This window comes from Mirounga angustirostris, unplaced genomic scaffold (genome assembly GCF_029215605.1).
Source record: "Mirounga angustirostris isolate CCGP_5_RB_7025 unplaced genomic scaffold, mMirAng1.0.hap1 SCAF_12, whole genome shotgun sequence".
NCBI classification, from domain to species: Eukaryota; Metazoa; Chordata; class Mammalia; order Carnivora; family Phocidae; genus Mirounga; species Mirounga angustirostris.
The window spans coordinates 23,487,829-23,506,761 of NW_026991720.1; the positions used below are offsets into that span (position 1 = coordinate 23,487,829).

The 18,933-nt window shown below is 41.8% G+C and overlaps 1 protein-coding gene across 2 annotated transcripts in view; it reads left to right on the forward strand.

Annotated features, from left to right (window-relative positions):
* Positions 1–18,933, forward strand: part of RBM28 (RNA binding motif protein 28) — a 31,383-nt gene extending 12,450 nt beyond the window's left edge. Inside the window, exons 10-19 of one of the 2 annotated variants that reach the window (XM_045869863.3) lie at positions 1,335–1,444; positions 4,243–4,316; positions 5,285–5,420; positions 6,423–6,487; positions 8,278–8,436; positions 11,297–11,446; positions 11,764–11,838; positions 14,176–14,432; positions 15,060–15,159; positions 17,925–18,933. In XM_045869863.3, coding sequence (XP_045725819.1) covers positions 1,335–1,444; positions 4,243–4,316; positions 5,285–5,420; positions 6,423–6,487; positions 8,278–8,436; positions 11,297–11,446; positions 11,764–11,838; positions 14,176–14,432; positions 15,060–15,159; positions 17,925–18,059 — 1,261 coding nt within the window. In that variant the 3' untranslated portion in view covers positions 18,060–18,933. The remainder of the gene's footprint in view (positions 1–1,334; positions 1,445–4,242; positions 4,317–5,284; positions 5,421–6,422; positions 6,488–8,277; positions 8,437–11,296; positions 11,447–11,763; positions 11,839–14,175; positions 14,433–15,059; positions 15,160–17,924) is intronic. The other variant, XM_064574985.1, reaches the window with a different exon arrangement.

Genomic DNA, 18,933 nt, shown 5'->3' on the forward strand with positions numbered 1-18,933 from the left:
CAACTGAGCCACCCAGGCGCCCTCTTCATAATTGTTCTTATTGTGTTGTTTGGAATGGCCATATAAATAATTCTGTATTTGTAGAGGATGCTGTTTAATAGGAAGGAGGAAATGTCACCATTCCTTACTATTTCTACATCTTTTAATGAAACTTAGGAAAATAAAGGATGGGAGAGAGAAAACTATACACAATGAGACAAATTAGAAGAAGTGACATGGCTAGGATATGTCTTATTGCAGAACATTTTTTTGTTTCGGTTACTTCATAAGATGGAATTGTTTATGGGGTTGTTAACTGAGTATAGAGAAGAAAAATTATAAATATTTATTGGGGACCGTTTTTTTGTTTCTTGTTTTTACCCTGGAAGGATGTGCATAGCTGGGGAAATGAAAGATCTTTATAATGTATTGAAATTTGTTAGAACAAAATCTTCTAACATCTTTTAATCCCATCAAGAGAAATAAGTGCTTTTCTTGTTTTGTACTTAGCTAGTAAACTTTACTGTGTTTGCTTTTGAGTTATTATTTTGAAGTATTTTCTGGCTTTTGTAAAGTTTTAACTGAAACCTGGATTTCACAGCAACACAGAAAGGAAAATGGGTAATCAAGAGAGACAGACAGACACACGTACACACTTGACTTTTCTCATCAGCTTGCTGTGAATCTTCTGTTTGTAATAAGAGAAACTAATTTTGGCCAATGTAAATGAAAAAGCGGGTTTGTTGGATGAACATTGGGTGGTTCACAGGATCAAAGCTGTCGAAGAGTAAACCTTAAGAAGGAGATGAAAATCTGGGATGTTTTGGGCCCCAGCTGTAGGAGGCTGTGGGTCTTTTCTCTGGGAACACTTACTGCCTTTTTTTTTTTCCTTCTCAAGACATAACATATATTCTGTAAAGTGCATTAATCTAAATGTACAGCTCAGTGAAATTTTTTGTGCATATATACCCATGTAACCACCACCCAGATCAAGATATAGGACATTTTCAGATTTCTGCTTCCCAGAAGTTTCCTTTGGGTGGGGTATTGCTATTTTGAAATGAATCTGCATCAACAGCTTCTGGCCTTTGTGTATGTCTGTTCAAGTTTTAAATTCCTGGGGGAGAGAATCTGATTGACATAGAAAGGCTAGTCAGTTATGGATGAGGGGCAGAGTCACACGTCAGAGGCTGGGCCACTGGGGGCCTCCCCTATGTATTGGTACTATATCTGAACCCCAGAGGGTGGTCATGAGCGAGAGTACCACTCCACTTGGTGTCTTACTCACCTTGTACTAGAACACAGGATCTCACTTTAGTAATTGACTTTTCTTGTGACTTGACTATCTTCCGTAGAAACCTGTCTTTTGACTCAGAGGAAGAAGAACTCGGGGAGCTCCTCCAGCAATTTGGAGATCTTAAATATGTCCGTATTGTCTTGCATCCAGACACAGAGCATTCTAAAGGTACTTGTCAGCTTGTTAGGCCCTAAAAAGGTGGAGACTGCTGCCATGGACACTGACTAGGTTACTTGAGAGCATAACATGTGTCATTCTGAGGGGTCTACAGTCCATCCAGCCCAGGTTTCTGTGGTCCATAGAAGCACCAAGGACATTCTGAGGTTGTCTTCCAAGATATCAAACTCAGCATCTTTCATGGTGCTGCCAGCCACAGTTTTGTCTAAGCTTTTTAAGCCCTTGCTTATTTACTTTAGGGTAATGAATTCCATTTTTTGTTCTCCTTTGAATTTCAAATGTGATAGCATCTCATGGGTATTAATCATTCCACATTGCTTGAAATTACTGGGATCTTTTTCGGTTGCTTTTGTTAGAGATGGAAGCTAACAGAAATTTTGTTGCAGTGGCAACAGTCAGAAGGAAAGCTGTATATAGCAGGACTGCTGCCTTGGATTTTTTTCCCTAAAGCTATTTCTTTTGAACTTTTAAGGATTGGCCCCAGTTCATTCTAGTGTATTGTTGTTTAGGGGAGCAGCATCTTTTCAGTCTATTCATAATCTTTGATTTCATCAACTGCAGTCATTCTCCTAAAGCAGTGAATTCTTAATTCATTCTGGTTCTTGCTTCCTTTGAGATCTAGCAAAAGCTATGAACCCTCTCTCCAGAAAAATGCCACTTCTGAGGGTTTGTGGGCTTTCTGGAATCTATTCAAGGGTTAAGAACCTCTGTTCTAAACCATACTTTCCAAATTGATGAGACCTGATCATTTTTGGTTTTTCCTTAGCCAAAAAGATATAAGTAGGTCAGTATGATGGAAAGAAAGCTGAACTGCTTCCTGGATATTAGGGATCTAATTGTAGCTGAGCCATAGACCAGCTGGGTGATTTTGGCAAATTGTTTAACCACTTCAGGCTTCAGTTTCTTATCTGTAAAATGAGTAGGTTCAACTGGAGTAATCACTTAATGTGTCTTCAACTCTAATACTCAACTATACTTCTTGGACCTTCTGCATTTCCAGTATGTTTTTCTAAAAATGGGCAACTAGAATTACATAGAATGTTCCTAGTACTATAGGATATTGCATTACTTTGATATCTTTTGTTTCTTTTTGAGTGTAGTAGTCTGTTGGGTTGGTATTTTCAGAATGTAGTCAATAGTTGACTTGCTCAGTCTCTTTCTTGATCTATTAATATTAGCTTAGAGTTAATGATTTTAATAAGCATAGTTTTATTATTTTTTAAAGATTTTATTTATTTATTTGTCAGAGAGAGAGGAAGAGAGAGAGAGTGAGCACAAGATTTTATTTATTTATTTGTCAGAGAGAGAAGAAGAGAGAGAAAGTGAGCTGCAGGCAGAGGGAGAGGCAGGCTCCCTGCCGAGCAAGGAGCCCAATGCGGGACTCCGTCCCAGGACCCTGGGATCATGACCTGAGCTGAAGGCAGATGCTCAACGGACTGAGCCACCCAGGTGTCCCAAATACGTTGTCTTTTTCTAGCTCTTATTAAATTTTTTTGTGTACTCACACAGCCTTGGCTGCCTCCTAGCATTTATCCCTGTCAGCATGCTATTTCGCTGTCTAGCAGAGCTAAAAGTTATCTGTAGACTTTTAGGGAAGTGTTAAGACTAAACCCAATACTGACCTAGGCATTTCCAGTGTTAAAATTCTTACCCATTCAGAGAGAAGTACCTTTTTTCTTCATATTGGATGAATAAGCTAATCTGTCAGTTAGAACATATTTCCCCCATCTTCCTCCCTTTCTTTCTGTATTGTTTGTTTCTTCCTATTGAGTATCTATTAATGCCAGGCACTATGGTAGGTGCTAGCAGCCTAGAAACATGGCCCTTACTCCTGAGGCATTCCTTCTGTTTGGGAAGATGCCACCTGACCAGAGCTGTAAAAAGAGAGATGTGATTGGAGGCTTGGTGGGTGGGGCATTTGGCCCTGCCTGGAGGAGGCAGGAAGGACCTCACCTAGATGGTGACTCTTGGGTTGGCCTGCCACGTGTGTTGTCTCAGTCTGCTGCCATTCATTCTTTTAGAGGACAAAAGATCAGTCAATGTCCCAGTAGCTCTAGGAAATACGACATTTTTTTCATACATGAGGGAATATTTAAATTTGTATAAAGGAATACTAACAAAATAGTATGAAACTTGTATTTCTTTTTTGGAGTCTACTGTAAGGTGAACTTTTTTTCTTTGCTGATAAAAACTGCTTTTTATCAATAGCAGAAATTAGGATGGATTGATTGGCTCTGCATCTAACCAGTGATGGTGAGAGCCTGTGCAAATTTGAGGGTCTGAGTCAAGAATTGAGCTGATGGCTTTCTGGTTCACTGCTGTATTCGTGTGATAGAGGCCAGGGACTTTGACTGCAAGAGGCCAGTCCGCCCATATCTGATGTTTCCCAAGTGCCTTTGAGGACAGTGAGATCTGTAATTAACTTCAGGTTAGGTGGTTCCTGCCTCATTTTTTAGTCCTCTAAAAGGCAAGCCAGTAAATAATGCTGATTTAAGTGGAATTTCTCTACCATATCTTGTGGCTTTTTCTTACTAAGGAGAGCAACGATGAGACTAAAGTTCTAAGAAGCATTGGAAAAGATGAAGTAATAGTAAAATTTCATTGTAAGCACATGTCCCATCTATCTTTGAACCTTCAGTGCCTGGCGCAGTGCCTGTCTCCTAGCCCCTAACAGAAGGACGCTGCTCCCCCTTCCACTCTGTGTCAGCCCGCCATTTGTAGCGTCATCTTTGGCATCCTGGTGGGCCATAGGGGTTGGGCATCTCACTTAATTTTGTTTCTCTGTGCAGGTTGTGCATTTGCCCAGTTCATGACTCAAGAAGCAGCTCAGAAATGCCTTGAAGCTGCTTCTCCAGAGATTGAGGTAAGGAGGACATTTCTTTTACCCCTTAACTTAGGGCATAGTGGCTCCGAACACCAGCATCTGCTGTTTATGCCCGGCTTTTTAGTACTGTCAATAATATAATAATAATAAAGCTAACACTTATTGAGCACTTGGTGTGTGTTAGGCACTCAGCTTTACATGTATTACCTTATTTAATCCTTATGTCAGTTCTGCAGGGGTATGTAAGGTAATTACAATTATTATACCTATTGGAGTGCCTGGGTAGCTTAGTCGGTTGAGGGTCTGACTCTTGACTTCAGCTCAGGTCTCAATCTCCAGGGTTGTGAGTTCAAACCCCATGTTGGGCTCCACACTGGGCATGGAGTGTACTTAAAAAAAAAAAGATCAATTATTATACCTATTTTATAAGTGAGGAAGCAGGTATAATAATATATCTAATGTTTATTAATCACTGTCTGTATGTCAGCCTCAGTCATAGGCTGATGACATGAAAGGTTGGGACAAGAAGGGATTAAGGTCATCTGTAAAGTGGAGTCAATGAGAAAAAATGTATGGGTGATGGATTTTTCTGTGTCTTCTATAAGCAAGTGTATAGTGTTTTGAGATAAGTTATCCTGTATTGTCATTATCTCTTAAATTCTCTTAAGTAGAGTTTAGACTACCATTTCATTAGCTTTCTTTAGAATTTAATAAAATTGGCTCTATATAGATCAATTTTCCTCAATTTGGGCCTACTTTGGGCCTAATCAATTCCCATAAAATAAATTGCTACCAATTGCCCTCAGTATACACATGGTCTTTTGCACAGCTATACTAGATGTTAGGCTCAGTAGTCCACGTGCAGCCACCTGGGCTAAAACATCCTGTGGGTTGGGTTCCATAGCATAATTGGGATTTGCTGTTTGCCCTTTCCTTGGCATTCCTTGTTGGGGGCTTTGTCTCTACTCATTGTGAATTTTAAGGGAGAGGGTTGCAATCTGTTACAGGGTGGTGGGCTTAAACTGGATGGCCGGCAGCTCAGGGTCGACTTGGCAGTGACCCGTGATGAGGCTGCAAAGCTGCAGACAAAGAAGGTGAAGAAGCCTACTGGGACCCGGAGCCTCTACCTGGCCCGAGAAGGCTGTGAGTAGTGGAAGGGGGGGTGAGCCCGGCTTCTGACCCGCGGGCCGTGTGCCATGACAGTGACCAGCAACGTTATGTCTGGGGGCATGTTTCACATTCAAAACCCACATGTCCTCTTCAACAGCGTTACATTATTATTCCACTCGAGCAGATGGGTCTTTCTGTTAGGAAACCTTCACTCAGTTTGTCGGTTAACCAGTCCCATTCTCCTTTCTGCCTGCTTGCCTTGAGACCTTTAGGTCAGAGGATTAGCAGGGCAAAGAGGGAGGAAAAGTTCAAATTACCTTTGCTTCTTGTCATGATTTCTGATAGTTTTTCTGAAGGAGTTGAAAATTATGACTAAAATTACCCTTCTGAATTATTCATAGATTTAAAATGTGCACCCAGTACCTTTCCCTTAATGTCAGAAAGATAATCAGAAATTAGCTTCAATTAGAAAACAAAACCAAACCGAAGAATCCCTTCCTCTAGGTCATACAGTATTTGTCAGCCTACCTGCTGCACAGCCGCACAGCCCAGACTGGTGGTGTAAGGCCCTTAGCCTTTGGTTCTAGGCCTCTGTTTGGCCAGGTGGCTGTTTTCAGGTTGGCTTAACTCACTGCCTAGTACTGACCCCAAGTACTCGAGGAACACTAAAATTCCAAGGGCAGGGTATAGGTGGAGCACTTTTGTATCCCAAATACCTAAAATGTACTTGTTTTCAGAACTTCTTCTAGGCCTTTCCATCTGATGTTGGGCATACGCACATGAAGCTTTTTGAGGGGAGGGAAGGAGAAGAGGAACAAATTCACAAAATGTTCAGTTTTAGTCCTTGAGAGCAGCACAGAGCTGAGAACTTAGCCCTGTAGCCTATTTCTGGACCCACCCAAATGCCACTATGTCCTGGCCAGCATAGTCCTCTGGGCCCTGTACAAAGAGCTTGCATCATTCAAATCACATTCCTCTTATTGCTCAGTGAAAATTCCCTTGCTGATGTCTTGGCCTTTTTCCCTCTTTTTGCAGTGATTCGTGCTGGGACTAAGGCTGCCGAGGGTGTGAGCGCTGCTGATATGGCCAAAAGAGAAAGGGTGGGTAGATTAGGCACCAGCCTTCAAGTTCTGCATGACTTATTATAAATCAATAAATAATAGCTATTCAATGCTGGAGGTGCCTGTCAGAGAGCCAAGCATCAGTCACAGACCCTGCTTGCTTACAGTCTTGTTAGAGGGAAGCACACGGGTAAAACAGCAAATAACCCAACATTGTACATCATATTATGTGAGCGTTGTATGCCATTATAAGGACTGGGTCTTATTCTTTAATTTCCCAATGCTCAGCAGTAAATGTTTGCCAAATAGTATGCTTCTACAAAATGCGATAGGCACTTAGAGGCTAAGGCTATATATAATTAGGTGTCAGTGTAAAGGCAGAATAACCTAAGAAAGGAAGATCAGAATGGGCTGTAGTTAGTAGGGAAGGAGGTAGATGTGGGTCTTAGGAGGAAAAGTTAAGATGTCCTTTTTTGGTAGGGGGCTATGTCCAGATTGTAAAATCATCTTAGGAAAACTCCATGTCATGGGAGTTTCCACTGATAACTGATATCATTGAGTTTCTTTGCTGCTTAGTAGTGTTCATTCGAAATAATTTTAACTTTAGCCCAAGTAGCCTACTTTCAAATAAGCCAGCCTAGAATGATAAAGAGGCATGACCATGAAGAGAATGAGCTTTGGAGCTTGAAGGTACAGAAGATGAAGAAGAGAGATGAGAATGTAATGACACCAAGAAGCAGTGTGTTTTTCCTGTATACAGTTTCTACTTTCGTGTTCACAACTTTTTTTGGTAGTGAGCATCTGGAAATCATGGTATTTGGTGGGCATTGTATGCCCCTTTCTGATCACAACATGATAGTGACACATTTTAATTTTCCCTTAGAACAAACTTTTCTAGCAAAAAGCTCAGATTATATGCATTATAATTCACAACAGGCACAGCTTTTCCTGGGAGAAAAATCATACTGTTGAGCTTGGGCATGAGAGCCTCTTCAAATAACCCTTTAATATTCATTTCCAGAGTATCTTTATTTTGTGATTTGTTAGTACCTTTACCAGATAAGGAACAGCAGAAATAAGACTTGGTAAAAGAAAAAATGTAATTTAAACTTTTTTCTACCAACCTGATTTTTAAAAAACACACTGGGAGAAGAATGTTACCCTCTCACTTTAGCAGACGTTGCCCTGGGACTAGTGTTTTGTGCAGCATAGTTGAGTCCAATGCTCCAGAAGCTAAATTCATTTCTGTGGTCATGGACCGCCTTTTGCCTCAAGGTGGCAGAGTTGAGACAACATTCTATCAAGTATTCTTTAAACAAATTCCATTTCCTTTTGGAAGGACTAGATAATTAGCTTGAATTGGTGGGCAGATAAGGACTAGGCATAGATGGTAAGCACAATATTATTTATTATTTGCTTTGGGCTGGGTTTTGAGTTTGGGATTTTTTTTTTTTTTTTTTTTTGTATATTACCTCATTTCAGCCTTACATCAGTGCTGAGAGATTGGTATTTTGACCTACAGTTCCACTTTGTAGAGGGGAAAAACTGAGGCTTAAAAAATTTCATGTAACTTCTCCAGTTAGGGATGGATTTCCAATTTAGTCTGAATCTAGAGCCCATGATCTTACCAACTATTCACCATCTTGCCTCTTTGAACCCTTCTTTCCCTGTGCTAGGCATCATAAGGCTGAAGGTGGGTGATTTCCCTCCTTTTGTCCATATGTGTGGTTATTGGATGGGGGGTGGTGGTCACAGTTCTTTACTTTTGGAGAATTATGAACCTGCAATTTTAAAGGGTGGATTGTATTAACAATTTGTTGTTCTTTCAGTTTGAGCTGCTGAAGCATCAGAAACTCAAGGACCAGAATATCTTTGTGTCCCAGACCAGGCTCTGCCTGCACAACCTCCCAAAGGGTGTGGACGACAAAAAGCTCAGAAAGCTGCTGCTGAGTGCCACCCGAGGGGAGAAGGGGGTGCGCCTCAAGGAGGTGAGAATTGGCCGTGCCCACTCTGGAGTTTGGTACTCATCTTGGATCACATTGAGCGTTTATTTCAGACTGTAGTGCTAGTAGATTGACAGTTTCTTTTGGGTGCATTGTCAACAGATGAGGCTGAGTTTGGCAGTTCTCATGTTTGTTTGTTTGTTTTCTCTTCTTAGAACTGCCTTTCACACGCATTGTCCAAATTGCAGCAGAATGTGAGGAAGTGTCTGCCCTCATGAATTAATTTGAATGCTTGCTGTGTGCTCAGCATCATAGTAGGTGCTGTAATGTTAATTTTCCTGCAGAGAAAATAATCTGTGTAATTTGCTCTTTAGAAGAACATTTTAGTGCCATCTAGGCTCTTAATGTATGGAAAGTGCTGTGTGGTAAGCACAGAGAGCCATGCAGGTCTTCAGCAGTTGTAGTTGTATTAGACAAACACTGGATTCGCACCGAGATTTGATTAAACCGCCGTGTGAGTACAGAGACTTCTCCTCTGCCCCACCCTCTGCAGGCCTTTGTCACGGCACTTACTGTTACACCGTCCTGTCATTGTCTGACAGTCATTTCTCCCGACCAGAATGAGCTCTCGGAGAGGAGGTCTGTCATTGCTCCCAGGTCTTGGCAGAGTACCTGCAATACAGTAATCTCTCAATCTGTATTTATTGAATAAGTAACACAGCCAATATTATAAATCTACTTTGCTCTGATTTGTGACTGTAAACTGTTTTCCTAATCCTGGAAAATCTCTTCAAAATGTATGGCATTGGTATTTGGGGAATTACATGGGAGAATGTGAACGTATCAGCACATATCTGACACCGCTCTCAGTAAAACTGTTCAAAGTGTTACTGGCGTAGAGGTCAGTTGTGTAATTTCTCGTATCAGCATCCACAACACTTAGTAAGTGCCTGTACATTGAAGACCTATCATCAGTAGGGAAAATCTGTTTTTTAAAGCTTTTATTTATTGAGAGTGAGAACAAGCGAGAGAGCACAAGCAGGGTGAGTAGCAGAGGGAGACAGAAAGGGAGAAGCAGACTCTGCAGAGCAGGGAGCCCAAAGCAGGGCTCGATCCCAGGACCCTGGGATCATGACCTGAGCCAAAGGCAGATGCTTAACAACTGAGCCACCCAGGCACCCCCAGTTAGGGAAATTCATGTGTTTTACAATATTTGCATTGTGTTGAATTTTTTCTTTATTTTGTTTATTTATTTATTTATTTGTTTGTTTGTTTATTTTAAAACTCTATTGTCATTTTAAGGGGATTTTTTTTTTTTAAGATTTATTTATTTATTTGAGAGAGAAAGAGCACGAGCAGGAGGGGCAGAGGGAAAGGGAGAGCAAGAATCTCAAGCAGACTCCACGCTGAGCATGGAGCCCCATGCAGGGCTCGATGTCACTACCCTGAGATCCTGACTTGAGCTGAAACCAAGAGTTGGACGCTTAACTGACTACACCACCCCAGCGCCCCTTGAATTTTCTCTTGAATTCTTTAATATGTGTAGGTATAGTATCTCAGCAGGATCATAAGCTTCTTGAGGACAGGAACCTCACTTTAAGCTTTTCTTAACTTCCCTACAGTACCTGGCACAGTTGTAGGGACAGTGTAGGCACCAGAAGTATACCACATGCAGCATCCAGGTGTCCTAATACCTAGATGTCTCCATTACATCAGAACTACAGCTTCCAGGAGTAATAGCATGTAACCAATCAGTTTTTCCAAGATATGCTACTATGGTATGGTATCCTCGATGCCCCAGGATGCCTATTACATTCAGCTTAAGGATTTAAGGAAAAATCATGCCAGAGAAGGTCTGAACTCTGAGCAAAGCCAGCTGAAGCTTCTTCCTATACTCCTGAGGCTATGTCAGGCAGGCCCTTCCCCATGCCTGAATGTCTTTCTTAAAGATTTATTTATTGGAACACTACATCAAAAACTAATGATGTAATGTATGGCGATTAACATAACATAATAAAAAACAAATAAATAAAAATAAAATAAAATAAAATTTGCCTAAAGCAAAAACAAACAAAAAGATTTATTTGTTTGTTTGAGAAAGAGAGAGAAGAAGGAGAGGGAGAGAAGCAGACTCCCTGCTGAGTGGGGAGCCCAACTCAGTGCTCGATCTCACGACTCTGAAATCCTGACCTGAATGAAATCAAGAGTTGGATACTTAACCGACTGAGCCCCTCAATGTCTGTCTTTTTTTTTTTTTTTTTAAGATTGTATTTATTTATTCGACAGATAGAGAGCACAGGTAGGCAGAGTGGCAGGCAGAGGCAGAGGGAGAGGGAGAAGCAGGCTCTCTGCTGAGCAGGGAGCCAGACATGGGGCTCGATCCCAGGACCCCAGGATTATGACCCGAGCCGAAGACAGCTGCTTAACCGACTGAGCCACCGAGGCGCCCACCCCCCGCCCCCCGATGTCTTTCTTAAACTAAAGCCATCAGGCCTTCTTTTTCTTCTTTAGTAATTTCCTTTGTGAGTGGCTTCTTCAGTGATGAGATCTATGGACAGCACTTCATCCTCACTGATAACTTACACCATTTAAAGTACCATATACCTCTCAACTTGTATGTATTGTTCACAGTTGGCTATTATAATTGGGGGGTATTTTATTTGCATGCTTATTTATAGGTTTTTGTGGATCTCTGTAAACTCTTAGAAAGCTAGAAAGTGTCTATTTAATTGGTTTTATGCCTTCAGTAGGTGTGTTCTAATAAGACATTGGTAGGTATTACTCCAGTATGAGTGCTATGGCAGTGATATAGATGAGGCTTCTGTTGCAATCACCTGATTTTGCAGGGAGTCTGTTCATGCTCTCATCCTGTAATCATGGGTTCTTTCTCTTATTCTACTCTTAGTGTAGGGTGATGCGAGACCTCAAAGGAGTGCATGGGAAAGTTAAGGGTCAGTCCCTGGGCTACGCCTTTGCAGAGTTCCAGGAGCACGAGCATGCCCTGACAGCCCTACGCCACATCAACAACAATCCAGAGATCTTTGGGCCTCTGAAGGTGAGCCTCAGCCTGTGGGCGGACCTGTTCCTTGAGGGCCATTTGCAGAAAACCATTTCTCTCCTTTATGTCCAGTGTCCTCTGACTTGTGTGTGATGGGAAAGGGTAGCCAGTCCGTGGAGGGAATGAGCAGTGGTTCAGCTGATAAGATGATTAGCAGGAATTGAAATCTAAATTGGATAGACTTTGTGCAGAATGGCCTCTTACCTTTAAGTAGAGTAAGTGAGCAAGAGAGGGGGCAGGGGTGGGGGACAGCTCAGCTCACTGCACTCAGAAACTTAAGAAATCTACTGAATGACATTCTCCTTCTGACACAGAGACCGATAGTGGAGTTCTCTTTGGAGGATCGAAGAAAACTTAAAATAAAGGAACTGAGGATTCAGCGCAGCCTGGTATAGAACTGAAATGTTTTTCTGTTTTTGCTTGTTTTTTTTTTTTTTTAATTGTGGTCAGATAACACCTAACATAAAATTTACTATTTTTAAGTGTATAGTTCAGTTAAAACAGTCTTTTTCAGGCTATATTTAAACTCCTATTTTGTTCAGTTTGTGGTTCTGCACCCTTGAAGTAGGTCTCTACCTCATTAGGTTGTTACCCTTTACTCTTAATTCCCTAGAACTCTCCAGGCCATCTTCTCTGCTGGCCTTTCTTGTGAGAGGTCCACAGAGGGGAAAGGAAGGAGAGAGGAGCATCAGGCTGATGTTATTAGCAATAAGTAAGAGCAGTTCAGTGTTTGGTGACGTGCCTGTCAAAGGTAATGGCCCAGATGAAAGTTTTACATTGCTGTAGATTTCAGCTATCTCTTCCGTAATTCTTCCTTCTTCTTAGATGGCTCCAGAAACGTGCTGCCTGATAGTTTTAGTATTGTTTTTAATCTAGTGTGGTGTAAAGGAAAGAACGGGAACACGGTTACTCATGTTCAGACTCAGGCCGTACCCCTGAGTTCTGTGGCAAGTTAAGTACCTTTCTCAGCTTCAGTTTAGTTTGTAAAATAGGATTACCAGTATCTGCCTCACATGACCAATAAGGATTAAATGGTCACAGTGCTTGGTCAGCGCATAATCAGTACTCATTCTCTTACCCCTCCTGCCCTAGGACTAGAAGGCCAGAGTATTCTTGATACCATAACTGCTACAGCTTCCATGGATAATATACCTGAATTTGCTTATATACCAAACATCTGCAGTCTTTGTGGTGTGTACCATGGGCCTGGCCAATGGAAGAGCAGTTTCAGTGGTTAATACAGCGGCCCTGGGTAGGAAAATCCGGGATCTGGTTCTTGTTTGAGGTAGCTTTGTTGTCCTAGGTGGAGACTGACTTACTGCCTTAAGCTATTGCTTCAGAGTGATTCTGAAACTAGAGGCTTAAAAAACGATTCAGATGGCTTTATTTGTTGCTTATACTTTTGTACATACTGCTCTCTCTGTGTAAAAGTGCCCCTTTCCCGGACTAAAGGATACTTCTACACAGTTTCCATATTCAGATCAAATGTGCTTCCTCAAGTAGCATTTTCCCACCTTTCTCAAAAGAGGTAAGACCTCATAACTTGTACTTTCGTGAACTTCCTTAAGGTCTTTAGTTTTTCACTTTGCCTTATTTGTGTGTCTCTAATCCTCCACTGGTCCGTGAGTCCTCAAAGGTAGACACTATTTTTTCCCTCTGTACCCTTTTCTTAGAAACGGAGACTGGCGCGTTACAGGCATATAATGGATCTTTGTTGTATCAATTATTACACTAATTTAATGTGGCTCTTTTTTTTCCTTCTACCACAGTGCAGCATAAATTCGTAACATACTTTATGTCTTCCTTCTCATAGCATCTTTTCCTAGTCTTCATTTCAATTTTTCCTTCTCTAATGTTCTTCCTTTCTTTATGTAGATTCGAGTTTCTGACCTCAGTCATCTTCCTTCTCTGAAGAAATTCACTTAGCCTTTCTTGCAAGACAGGTCCCCTAGTGACAGATTCTTTTAATTTTGCTTGTCTGAGAAAGTCTTTATTTCTCCTTCACTTTTGAAGGATGATTGTACTGGATACAGAATTCTAGGTTGGTGACTTTTTCCCCCCCAAACTTAAATATTTCTCTGTTCTTTTTTACATGGCTTCTGAAGAGAAATTCAGTGTAATAATATCTTTGTTTTCTGTAGGTAAGGTATTCTTTATCTCACCCCCCACCCCTTCTTTCCAGATCTTCACTTTTGTCTTTGATTTTCTACAGTTTGGTATGATATGCCTGGGTAGAGAGTTTTTGGTATATATCCTGTTCGGTATTTGGCTGAGCTTCCTGCTAAAGGAATACTTAAATACTAAATAATAGTATGTTTAGTGTCTGTCACTAAGTTTGGTAAATTCTCTTATTACTTCAAATATTTCTTCTGTTCCTTTCTTTCTTCTCCCTCTGGGATTCCCATCACACATTTGTTTAGTAACTGCCCCATGCTACTGGTTTTTCTTTTTTCTTCTTCCCACTGGCTTTCGAGTCTTGGGCGTGCATGTACTTTCCCCTATTCCTGCATATGGAAAGGGAAGTGGTGGTTTTGTGTCCCCCAACCTGGTAGCCGTCTGTTACTATGTCAGGGCCTGTAAACTTGTATTCACTCTCCTATAATTTCTAACTATTCAGGGGAAGACTTCTTCTTTCACTAAGCTCGCGTAAACCTCCTTTTCTGCTGAGTGTTTCCAGCAAATAAACTTCATCCAGAAACTAGATGGCAGTCTCTTGTTTTATGCAGCAAAAAGTGAAATCCAAGCCTGCAAATGGTGAGCCCCAGCAGGAACAACCAGCACTTGGAAAAGACCAGCAATGGAAAGCAACTCAAAACCACACACAGGAACAAAGCAAGGCCCCCCTGGAGCAGAAGGGGAAGCTGCGTTTGTCCTCGTGGACAGGGTTCCAGACCAAGGCTGAAGTGGAGCAGGTGGAGCTGCCTGATGGAAAGAAGAGAAGAAAGGTCCTGGTGCTTCCCTCGCACCGAGGCCCCAAAATTAGGTGAGATGCAGAATGGTGGCATAGCATAGCGGGTGGCTTCTCAGAGCGTTTGGTTTTGCTTAGCCCTTTTCCTCTTTGTGGCTTTTGTTTGGATGAAAGGTACGTTTAGCACTGTGTCAGTCCCCATAAAGGGTTAACGTGCAAGCATCTCTATACTGGCAGACAGGCCGCTGTTGGAACAATTGGAGGCTGGAATAGGACTAGCGGAGGAGGGGGCCTCGGAGGAACTCCTAGGGCAGCTTTTGTGCCATTGTTTTCCTCGTCTGAAGAGCTTCCTCCCACCCAGAGGGCTGTCTCTGTCAGCTGAGGCCCACCTACTTGAGTTCATCTTGCAGATCCTGTTTGAGGCAGCAGATTCATGCTATCAACAAAAGTCAATCTTTACAAAATATTTGTTAAATAAATGACGGTTTTTGGGAATCCCTTGAGGTTTTAGGCTGAAATAAAAGAGTATACAAATGTTAAGCCTTAGGATATTCTGTTAGTTTCCCTTTTTAGAATGACTTATCCTGGGCTTAGAAAAGAGCCAGTGTAAGATAAGGAATTTTATCCTGTGGCTGAGTTGGCCTCGGAGGTGCCAGTTAGAGGGAGAACTCAGAGTGACACTTACCTGACCTCTTATTTCAGGCTGCGGGACAAAGGCAAAGTGAAGTCTCTCCCTCCCAAAAAGCCAAAGCCCCAGATGACCCAGCAGAAGCCAGAGAAGCAGATGTTACCTTCCAAGCAGGTGAGTTCTGTAGGGCACGAGGCTTTGATACGGCAAGGCTGTGCCACAGCTGGTAGCCACTTTTGTGCCCTGATTAGTTAAGCAAAAAGAAAGGGCTTCTGGATTGCAACACCCTCTTTTAGAGGCTGTTGAGGTGTGGGGCTGTAAACGTGGAGAGAACCTGGGGGCGCCTGGCTGGCTCAGTCAGAAAAGCATGTGACTCTTGATCTTGGGGTCATGAGTTCGAGACCCATGTTGGATGTAGAAATTATTCAGAAAAATAAATAAATAAACTTGAAATGGGGGCACCTGGCTGGCTCAGTCTGTAGAGGATGCAACTCTTGATCTCGGGGTTGTAGGTTCAAGCCCCATGTTGGGTGTAGAGATTACTTAAAAATCTTAGGGGCGCCTGGGTGGCTCAGTCGGTTAAGCATCTGACTTTGATTTCAGCTCAGGTCTTGATCTCAGGGTTGTGAGTTCAAGGCCCAGTTGGGCTCCACACTGGGCATGGAGCTTTACTTAAAAGAATCTTAAATAAAATAAATAAGAAATAAGTAAATAAATAAGTTATTAACTAAGTAAATTAATAGATAAATAAAATAAAAGTAGAAAGAACCCACATGTTAGTTTCTCTACTTCAGTCATTCTCTTATTTTACCTATTCTTCATACATACCGCCCCCTGCCCAGAGTATATTAAGGCAAACTCAGCTTCACATGTAAATATGCCTTATATGAAAATGAGGTGTATTGCTCAGAAAAATACCCCAGAATGCATCTCCAACTGACTGGGCCTTAAAAATATGTACATATTATGCCATTATCATATCTAATGAAATTAATAAGAAGCCTTTAATATCATCTAATATGCAGCCCGTATTAAAATGTCCCCAGTTACCTCAAAAATATTCTTTTGTAGTTGGTTAGTACAGATTAAGATCCAGACAGAGTCCACACATTACATTTGGTTTTTATATCTCTTAAATCTTTTTTTTCCTATAATAACTCAGTCTTCCTCATCAGCCCCCTTTTTTCCATGCTGATAATTTGTTGGAGAAACTGAGTTATTTGCCCTTTAGAATGTATTACATTTTGAGTTTAGCTGCTTGCTGCCTTGTGTCATTTCGCCTGTCCTGTGATGCCTGGTATTGTCTATAAACTGGTAGTTAGATGTACAGGCTTGATTAGATTCAAGTCCAGTTTTCTTTTTCTTTTTGTACAGATTTTATTTATTTTTAAATCATTTCTATACCCAGTGTGGGGCTTGAACTCATAACCCCGAGATCAAGAGTCGCATGCTCCACCGACTGAGCCAGCCACGTGCCCCTCAAGTTCAGGTTTCTTGGCAAGAATATTTCATGAGTGGTGCTGGGCTTTCTGTCACATCAGCATCCTAAGGCACATAACGTCTGGTTACCCCATGTTTAGCTGATGCTCAGGTTGATTAGTAGATCTGTAGGCTTAGAGATTGTCCTCCTCTCTTCCATTTGTGAAGTTCCCGTCAGTCTCTCACCTAATAGTTTTAGTACCCATTGATGATTACTGTCTAGATCCATGATTTCAATATGGGGTGCAGAATGGTGATTTTCTAGCGTTTTGTTTTTGGGTTTGTTTGTTTGTTTTTCAGTTCTTTTGCATTATTTTGGTAGAATTCTAGAGAAAAAAATCTTCCCTTGTCAACTATATGGTTACCATGAAATACCATATGTATAGGAAAGGCAGGATAAATGCTTGATTTAATTTCTCTTTATCAGTTTTCAGAGTAACGAGTTGGTGCCCTACCAACCTCCTATGGTGACCAATAAGATCTTTTTAGTATTACAGATTCCTGAGTTGTTGTTTTCTTTTTAAGATTTTATTTATTTATTTGACAGAGAGAGAGACAGCGAGAGCAGGAACACAAGCAGGGGGAGTGGGAGTGGGAGAGGGAGAAGCAGACTTCCTGCCGAGCAGGGAGCCCGATGCGGGGCTCGATCCCAGGACCCCGGGATCATAACCTGAGCTGAAGGCAGACCCTTAACAACTGAGCCACCCAGGCACCCCAGATTCCTGAGTTCTTATATATCTGATATGTTGCAATCAAATGCAATTATTATTCTTGTCCCATTTAGGCCAGCAGAAGGCCCTTCAGGTTGGCTCCTGAGTCCTTCTGATATGCCCTGCCTTTGGTGGTGTCCTTGCTTTCTGGTACAACCAGATGTCCCAGCTCATCTTACATATTTCTTTCCTGGTCCTGGCATTAGCCATTTTTCCAAGCACGCCCTAGTTCCTTTTAGTAGAAAATTGTGGTTCTACATTCTTGAACATTTGAGGTTAAGATTTCTTTTCCCCTTCTCTTGTCCCTTTCCTTTAAATTTCAAGGGTGAAAGAAGCATTAGCTTCTCCTACTCAAGGAATCTGTGCCTCTGGGAAGTCTGACCCATACCGTACTATCTTACAGAGCTCTATCTCTGAAATCCCATAAGCAGGATTCTCCTCGAGGGAAAGGGCCAGCAAGAAGGTGCGAACTCTGGGTTGACTCATCTGCGAGAAGGTTCTTGCAGAAGCGTTTGAGAGTGAGAGCTCTGAAGCATCTGCAGAGTGTTTTAGTGGGGCCCTTCTCTTAGGCATTCCTGGTCTGGTTTCTGCCAATGGATGGTTCATTTTGGGTTTTTCTAAGGGTCACTCTCTGAATATCCACCTCCTGTGGCCGACAAGATTTCTTATATTCTCTCTTGGGTGGCATGAAGGTAAGGTGACATTCAATGCTTGAAATTGATCTTGTTTTTCCTTACCTTTCATTTATAGGCCCCTGGGAAAAAAGCTAAGGGAAATAAGACCGAAATCCGCTTCAATCAGCTGGTCGAACAATATAAGCAGAAATTACTGGGACCTTCTAAAGGAGTACCTCTTGCAAAGAGGAGCAAATGGTTTGACAGTTGATGGTGGCAGCAGACTGGATAAGAAGATGGATTCTTTGTCAAGCTCCCAGGTCTCCCTCCTCCCCCTAATGTTATTCTCTGAGGGAAGGACACTCCCCTTCCTCCCCAGGGCACTGCCACTTTGTTGGGAGACCCCCTGGGCTGTGCACATTTGAACTTTGGGCCCTCCCCAGTGCGTGATTAGTGAACCACAGAGAGAAATCTCAGAAAAACATCACGATGCTTATTGTGTATTATCCAAGTTATTGTGTGAATTGTATCTGTAATTATTGCCCATTTAATCCTTTGTTTCTCAAATGGAAACAGTTGTAAAAAGGATTCTTGAGGACTGAATTTTTAAGATGTATATTTTGTTAAGTGTCTCCTCTAAATGAGCTATTTTTTGGCTTTTTGAATAACAAACTATTTCTCATTTCTAATAGATGTGAATCCTTTATTATTTATGAACATTGACATTCCTAACTCTAATTCAGTTACATAGTTCTAAATAATGCAGGAATTAAGTAAGAACGGAGAAAAATGATTTCCAACCTAATCTCTGACAGTGGGAGAGACTGGGAAAGTCATTGAGAGCAGTGGGGCCTGGCAGAGAGCAACACCTGATAATTATTTGTCAGATAAGTAGGTTATTCTGGGCAGTTGACTAGAAATCAGTTTGCAGTGGCCCACTGTCACTAGCCTGGCTGGTGATGACCCACCTTTTCTTTCCTCGGGACTTAACAGAGGTAGGAGTTGGTCGAGGGAGCGGTGAGCATGAGACCTAGGCTCTAGCTTGTCCTGCCTTACCTAATGGGTGGCCTTGAACCAGACACAGACTCTCTGAGCCTTAGTTTTCTCATCTGTAGAGTAAGGAATTGAACCAAAGTTTTCTCTGA